The following is an 8737-nucleotide window of genomic DNA, read 5'->3' as shown; positions in this document are numbered from 1 at the left end:
GATTTCACCTGGTATCGGGGTAGTTGTTACGTCCGCCTTGACCGTTGTCTTTGTAATGCTCTTTGGCTCGAAAGATACCCCATGACTCCCCTTCAACACCTTCTGCGCATGAAATCAAATCACCGGCCATTACTCTTAAATATAAAAAAGTCTCCTCCCAACTTACAACGGAAGACTTTCAAGTATTTTTCTGGTTGGACCGCCTATCAAGACTTTGACAGATTTGTTCGGGAAAACTGGAATTTCCTCCTCCCTATTTCGGATGTCATTGAATCTTTCTCCATTGCAGCAGAAAACTGGAACCACAATGTGTTCGTTCGATCCATAAGAACAAGAAGGTCTTAATGGCTCGACTACGGGGGGGTTTCAACGTTGTCTTAACAATCGACACACCAAAAGCAAGGAAAAACTCGAACATAAATTGCTTCAAGAAATTGAATCTGTGCTTGATCTTGAAGAACAACTATGGAAACAGAAATCTAGAGTTGAATGGATTACCTTTGGCGATAGAAATACAAAGTTTTTTTCATTCCAAAGCGACCAGACGACGCTCCAACACCATCCACATGCTCAAATCTAATAACGGAGAATGCTGTAATGACCCCGCCACTCTTCGTGACGATGTTGCCTCCTTCTTTGAAGACCTATTCACTTTCGATATTCCTCGCCATGGTTCTGTTCCCCTTACTGGCTCCTTTCTGCCCATCCCTGCTGCTGATTATAACTCGCTTGTTAGAAATATGATATAATAGAATGTAATTAGTTAGTATTGAGTTAGTCAAAGTTAACTGAGTTTGTTAAAAGTTGGTTAGTTTGTTAGATCAAGTTGTTAAACTTGGTTTAGTGGTGCTATATAGGTGATGTTTGTAATGGGTTAAAGACTCAAGTATTTTGTAATTCATTTCTTCACATTTAGTAAACAAAGTTGCCTCTTTCACAGCTTCTCATCTTCATTCACTGTCATTTACCTTCCTTCATCTTCTGGTTATTATGTCTCCTTTCTCACATGGTATCATTCGCTAAAAAGATCCTGACACCATTTTTTTCCCGCTGTTGCACCATCGGACTCCTTTCTCTCACGCTGTTGCTGCCACAGTGAGATTGCTATTCCACCGTCATTGACAGTATTGCTGTTTCGATCATTAAGCGCCACTCTTGCATCAACGAGCTACTTTATTCTTCCTTGACATCGATTTTTCTGTCGGCAGTTTCGAATGTGAATCAGTTTCACTGTCGGAATTCATCTTTTGATGAGTGTGACTGGTGATGTGTTCTTAATTTTTTGGCTTGATTAATATCTTATTTTCGTTCTTGATAGTGTGGTTTCATCAACTGTTTGCCAATGGTTGGTGTTGTTATAGTTTCCCACTCTATCTGTCACTTTGATTCCTGGTTGTTCTGCGCTTCTCTGCTTCAATTGAGCTTGCTGAATAATCATACATTTTGAACGATTCAATTGATCCTCTAGTGTTTGGTAAGTGACAAGGAAATTGCAGTTTTTTTTGTGTGCATGCCTCCAATGTGTTCGACTAAATACTTCAGTGATGTTACTGTGAGTCCAATTCTTTGCTGTCGTTGAGGACAAGTTTTGTTATGTGTTGCATTGCTGGTTGGAAACTAGTGTTGTAAGTTGATGTTGAATAATGGCCATTGGTACGATGTTGCTTTGCTCAGCTATTGACATTTTAGTTTCTACAGTGACTGTTATTTCTTCTCCAAAGTTTGACATGGAACTTGAAAGCTTAACAACTAAGTTACCATAGAAGAAAATATATGGGAAGAGTCAAGTGTTTAACAGCCTTGTTCTCCTTAACCAGACAAAATAGGGTGTTTTCTTGCTCAAGAGAAGCCTCAGATTACACTCTGGAGCTTGTAGTTTAACAGCCTTGCTTCCAATAAAAAGATTGACCAAATAAGTAAAGAAGAATGACAGTAAAGATGAAGAACAAGGGAAAAACTATTAAAGAAAAGAGAGCTGAAGAAAGCTTCTTTCAACGAAAAAAAAATTGTTCAGTGTACATGAATTCTAGCTCACAGTTCTAACTCTCTAGGCTTGCAACATTGTTCGATCAACTCTCAAATCACAAAGTGAATTTCAAGAAGGGCGTAGAAGCAAGGTGAATAAAGGAAAAAGAAGAAGAAGACACTATTTTCTTTTGGATGCCATGCTAATTCCCCCCCCCAAGAAGATCAAGAAGAAGAAGCAGAAAGAATGTTAGAAATATGATATAATAGAATGTAATTAGTTAGTATTGAGTTAGTCAAAGTTAACTGAGTTTGTTAAAGGTTGGTTAGTTTGTTAGATCAGGTTGTTAAACTTGGTTTAGTGGTGCTATATAAGTGATGTTTGTAATGGGTTAAAGACTCAAGTATTTTGTAATTCATTTCTTCACATTTAGTAAACAGAGTTGCCTCTTTCACAGCTTCTCTTCTTTATTCACTGTCATTTACCTTCCTTCATCTTCTGGTTATTATGTCTCCTTTCTCACATCGCTCACGGCCCTCATCTCGGATGAAGAAATAAAAAATAGCCTCTTCGCTATGGAGCCCCTTAAAGTACCCGACATTGATGGAATATATTCCCACTTTTACTAGAAAAATTGGAATATTGTTAGACATTCGGTTTGCACACTATGATCAAAGATTTTTTCAGTGGTGGCAACCTTGACCCTCAGCTAAACCGCACTGCTTTAGCCCTTATTCCCAAGATCCACAATCCATCTTCTTTTGTAGACTTCAGGCCTATTAGCCTGTGCTCTGATATTTACAAGCTTGTCTACAATATCTACAATATCATCATCAATCAAGAGATCATACACTCTACGAATGTTAAGAAAGGTAAATCCGGCTGGATGACGATCAAAGCCGACTTTCAGAAGGCTTTCGATCGACTTCTATGAAATTTTATAAGAGATACTTTAATAGACGCATGTCTCCCAACTCTACTCATCCGTCAAATAATGCATTGCATCACCTCTCCAACAATGCAAGTTCAATGGAATGGAAGTCTCAGTCGATCTTTCTCTCCAAAAAGAGGCATCCATCAAGGAGACCCTTTGTCTCCATATCTCTTTATCTTGACGATGGAGTGTCTTAGTCACTGTATACACCACGCTATTGCCTTGGGAGAGTAGCATGCTTTCAATCTCGTTCGTAGAGGGACACCACTTTCTCATCTCTTCTTCGCGGATGATTTAATCCTCTATGTGAAATTGATTCCATCCTCAATACTTTTGGCATCCACTCGGCTCACCTGGTTAATTAAAGGAAAACAAAAGTTGGCCACCACCGAGACGTTCCCCACTGTCCCCGACCAAAACCCCTCTGGTTATTCAATGTAAATCTTCGCCGATCATCGTGGGAAGCCTTTTGAAGCTCCGTTGAAAACCTAAAAACCCACCGCTGATATTTTTCACAATTTTGGCCACCACATACGTTTGTAGGTCGCACTGTCGCCACTACTGTGACCATCATCCACCCGTGAAAAAAACCCAACCACCCTCATACCGTGAATGGTCGTCGTTTACCGCGGAGAACAACTTAAAGTTTCGTCGGAAAACACTAAACTACCGCTGTTATTTTCGCGATTTTCACATTGATCCCAAGCACTGTTCGCCTCACCGCCACCTGGTTCCCCGATTTGTTCCGACCAAAATCCAGCCAATATCGTTCCTTCCCGTCGCCATTTCTTCCATCTATCATCGGGGTAAGCTCCGGTTACTTTACATTTAATTTTTGGGTAACCAAAATGCACTGTTCGCCTCACCATCGACTAGATGATAGGAACAACCCTAGACAATATTTTTACATGTGAATCAGTTCAACAACTGTTAATTTTATATAAATTTGGATAAGTATACATTAATTATGTATTCTTATTCTTACTAGATTCTGGAACCGAACAAACAAACATGTATCATAGTTTTGAAAGGACATGTACTTTTTCTTTCTCTAAATTCAGGGGAAACAAGTAAATAAAATTTACTTTTACAGAGTTCGGGCCACCAAACATGGACAGCAGATAGTGCTGCAGAACAGGTAAAACAAGGTAAACTATGCTCATACATTATATTGTAATGCAAGTGATTATAATATATGTAATAAGAATGATATTGTACTAAGAAACCTGATCGATTATATATCCATTTATATGATGCATGCATGGATATTTGCAGAATCATTAGTCGAAATAATTACTAGTGTTTACTGAAACCCGCCTTGTGAAAAACGGATAAAACAAGCTAAATGAAAATGAAACACGGATCATCATGCAGCGGAGGTGGTGGTGGTGGTGGTGGCGATGGCGGAGTTTTTCTTGGCAAGATTGTGCTTGTTGTTGTGCATCCAGACCTTGAGGACTCTTCTCTTGACACCGATCTCTTGGCAGAAGTGTTGCACCACTGATTCTTCTTGCTTTTGGATTTTCCACCCAACTTTCTCTGCAAAGTTGAGCATTTTGTCCTTCTGTTCCTGTGTGAACTTTGTCCTAAACCTTTTCTTCATCAGCTGGAGAGGCCTGCCGCCATCTTCGTCGGACTCTGAAGGGAGGGAGCCCATCATGTTGTAGGACATCATCATCTGGTGGGGCGTTGGTGCCGCTCTCGAATGTACGAGAGTACCCGTAGGGTACCCTAGAGCCTCAGGTGGTAGGATACTCTTGTGGTGGTGGTGGTGACCCAAGAGCAGTTTCCTGCCTTGCAACGGGAAACAATAATCATTCGAAGAGGGCTCGCCTTCTACTTCTTTCCTGTGGAAGTTCCTATGGCAGTGACAGGCGGAGCAAGTCAGTGCTTCGATGGTGCCCTCTTCGCCACTCGGCATGAACTCGCCGCACCCGTCGGTGGCGTTTCCTCCCATGGCGACCGCATGGTTCTTCAGGCACTCACGGTACCTCACCGGTTTCTTGTAGGGCACCACATGGTCTTCTATGAACAAGAAGGAAGAACCATTGGAAGGGCCATGTCCCCCACCATATGTACTGTTCAAAGGAATTGGAATCTCCCCTTCTGGACAGGAAAGTTCCATTTCTAGGTTATTTATTGTATTTAATTAGGGATGATAACCAAACCCTAATTCCTAGGAGTTTTGAGAATAGAAAACAACAATATCCTATCAAGTACTTTGGCACCGAGTCTGAGAACAGAAAACCCTTGTGTTCATGAACGCTCAAATCCCATAACAAAATAATAATAATAAAAGCTTAATAAAGAAGAGGAGACAAAAGAGAAGGGTGACCCACTAAAATGTCCATAATAGGTCAACTGGTAAAGAAGATAAAGAAGCAAACTCAAAATCACCTTGAGCAGACCGATATAATAGTGTTCCAAAAGTGAGCTCAACTGTGTTGACTCGGTGTCTGTCTCCCTTGGGAACTAAGAAAATGATAGCCCAAGGAAGGGAAAGGAAATACGAGTTAACTCAGTATACTAACATAACCATGATGAAGGAGAGAAAAAGGAGGGATTTGCAAGTGATGAAGTGAGGACTAAAGAAGAAGAAGACAGAGAGAAAGAGAAGCAGATTTTCATTTTTTAACAGACAAGGAGGAATCGAGTCAGTTTAAGTGCCGAGAGGAAAGATAAAAAGAAAGCAAAATAAGCTCAAAACAAAACAAAAGTGTGGGTGTGCTTGCTTTGCTTGCACTATCAGCCATTTAGAGAGCACTGTGTCAGAGTGTGCAGACCATAATGGATGGAATTGAAGGGAGAGAAAAATAGTTAAACCCCCGAAATCACGGCAAATTTCATTAAATAATATGATAGAAAAAAATATATCATTTAGGGTGTGGGAGAATTATTTCCACGTAATGTGATTGTTATAGTATATTTTAAAAATATTTGGATGATATAGTGATTTCGAGAATACGTTCGGATGATATAAATTTTTTAAAAATATGTTTAAATAATACAATGTTTTTTAAAATATGTTCGGACGACATAATGTTTAAAAAGACATCCGGACAAAACGATATTGGCAAGACTATAACATTATAAGTTTTTCGATTTGCATATAGTTAGAAGGAGGACTTTATGTTGTCTGAATGGTTATCAAAACCGGATCAGATCGAACATCCTCCCGTGTATATTATAACAATTAGACTAAAATAATTTTCCTCATACCTTACATGATTGTTTTTTTTAATCGCGTTATTTAATTAAAATTTCCCCAAAACACACACGTAAATTTACAGATTATTGATTAAATTTAAGTACTTTAAATATAATTTATTGGTTTAAATTAATATATAATTTTTAGTTTATAATATAAATAACCTAGTTATTGTAAATATTATTGGAATTAAAAATGATTTAATTAAAAAATTTAATAATAAATCTAAATAAATAAAAAAACCCAAACTTTTTATGTACCGTTTGCTTCAGAAAATATTCATTCAGGCACAAGCATCCAAGGATACCATGGTTTAAAAAAAATGTGGTTTAACTTCAGTTAAAAGGCTTCGCCTTGGTTAATCTTGACCGACTAGGATCGTACACCGAATTTTGGTAATTAAGTCTCTCAGCAAGGATTTTTTACATACACAATGACTCGAACCTGAAACCTTACTTAAGTTATATCAAATTGTTTACCACTTAAACCAATCTCGTTGTTACCATAATTCATATTTAGCGTATACTCATCCACTACTCTTCCTTTTCTCTTTTATTTTCACTATAAATATAATACATATTGCAAAATTAGGGTTTAAGTTAACCTTTATTAATTAATATAATAAATAAATAAAAGATTATGTCTAAATCTGATGTACATTTTACATGGGATATTGTGGAATTAATTGGGAGGTGCCATACTTATCATGTGAATTATTTATTATCAACAATCTCATTTTGCCTTTTTTTAACAACATAAAGATTTCAAATATTAAGTTAAAAATCATTTCATATAATTTTTAAATATTAATTAAATATACATTAATAACTATTAAAAACAATGATAATATATATAATATTTTTAAAATAATATTTTATTTATTTATTTTATTGTACACAGTATAGTTGGAGAATTTAGGGTTACCTTTTATTAAAACCATTATTGAAACCACTTTATGGCCCTTGCCTTTATTCCTTGCTCCACCGCATTACACACTTTATCCTCTTTCTTTAATTTATTGTTAATTTTTATAAATATAGAATAAATATAAGATAATATATGTGATATTAAACACTTACATTTAAAATATCTATAATATTCAATAAATAACAATAATTCTTTTACTGTTTCTTTTCTTTTCTCTTCTTTTACTAACTCTTTCTCTCCTCTTATTTTTTTCATTTCTTCTTTTCATGGATTAGTATCAATAACCCCACATTTAAAACATAAAAATATTAGGGTAAATTACATATTTAATACCATAATTATTTTTTTTTATTTTAATCATTCAATTATTTTTTTCGTCTATTTTTGTTAAAAAATTAATGATGATGCTGATATATTACCATAAGGTGATGATACATCATCATTTGTTTTTAAAATATAACCTCAACAGTTTTGTTAAGTTTTTAACGCATATAATTAAATTTTTTAATGATGGATAACCAAAACGAAATTAAAATGTAACATTAGGTATGGTTTCGAAAGAAAATAATAGTTGAATGATAAAAACAGAACAAAAGTGATAGTTTGGATACTATACTTGTAGTTTACCCAAATATTAACAAGGAATTTTTATTATGATTTTAAATATAAATTGTAAGTTGGCTGGGGAGGGTCTACAGACATAAATGCATGTTGATGACAGAGGGCTTGATCACAATTTTCAAGAAATTGTGAACCAAGAATTATCTTTCTTTTAGGGAGGAGTGGAAAACATAAATCCATCAATCCCAATCACTGCCCCCCTAAATTCTATGTGAATCATTTACTGCTTACAATTTTCTTACAAGACTTTTGATTTTTAAACATAATTATATTATTATTTTAGGGTTTTTTAAAGGAGTAATGCATGTAACAACAAAGAAATTTTAATTTGGGATAAAAAAATTATATATATTAATTTGTTATGGTAAATTTAAAAAAAATAATGAGAACAAATTTATAAAATTTTAAGGATAAAATAAATTTCAATAAAAATATATGAAAAAAATTTAAAATATAAAAAATTAGAAATTTCAAAGAGACTATCTCTGCTCACTCCTTCGACTCATTCCTGTATATGATTACTATAGTAAAAGGTGTACTAATCGTTCTAACATGATAAATTTAAAAAAAAAATTAAAAGCATCGTTCAGTAAGATAAATTCGAGTGAAAATCTCAAAAAAAATATTCTTAGAACGATTAAATTTTAAATAATATATTTTTTAGAACTCGTCGCAAGTATCGACGAGTTTATCATCCGCAGTAAAAATCACTTATATTTGATTTTTTTTCTCGACGACTGTATTCTTGATCTATTCATTAGAATATACCTAGCCCTTGACCCTCACGTACATATTATTTTTAATTATTTACAATATTTTAACCTCAATAAGAAATATTTTGGATCACAAAGAACAAGCTTTTGTTCTTCATGATAATAGATTCAAAAGTTATGGATCTTATTTATTATAATATGGTGAGGGTGAGACCAAGGGAGGATTTGTCTTCAATCAAAACAACACAACATAAAGTTGTCCCTCACATTAGGGAGGATTCTCTTTTTTAGTTTTATCTTCAATCAAATATTTTTAATTTAAATATTATTATATTCAACCTAAAAAGTATATAATTTATAAACTTTTT

The 8737-nt window shown here is 35.0% G+C and overlaps 1 protein-coding gene across 1 annotated transcript; it reads right to left on the bottom strand.

The window, feature by feature from the left end:
- Window positions 1-4162: 4162 nt before the first annotated feature.
- On the bottom strand, window positions 4163-5589 carry LOC120169613 (zinc-finger homeodomain protein 3-like). The gene has a single exon (XM_039177723.1). The coding sequence runs from the start codon at window positions 5023-5025 to the stop codon at window positions 4267-4269; it is 759 nt and encodes a 252-aa protein (XP_039033654.1). The 5' UTR covers window positions 5026-5589; the 3' UTR covers window positions 4163-4266.
- Window positions 5590-8737: the final 3148 nt, after the last annotated feature.

The sequence above is a fragment of the Hibiscus syriacus genome, unplaced genomic scaffold (assembly GCF_006381635.1).
Source record: "Hibiscus syriacus cultivar Baekdansim isolate YM2019G1 unplaced genomic scaffold, ASM638163v2 tig00111769_pilon, whole genome shotgun sequence".
In the NCBI taxonomy this organism is placed as follows: domain Eukaryota; kingdom Viridiplantae; phylum Streptophyta; class Magnoliopsida; order Malvales; family Malvaceae; genus Hibiscus; species Hibiscus syriacus.
This window is presented reverse-complemented; position numbering and strand designations above follow the sequence as displayed.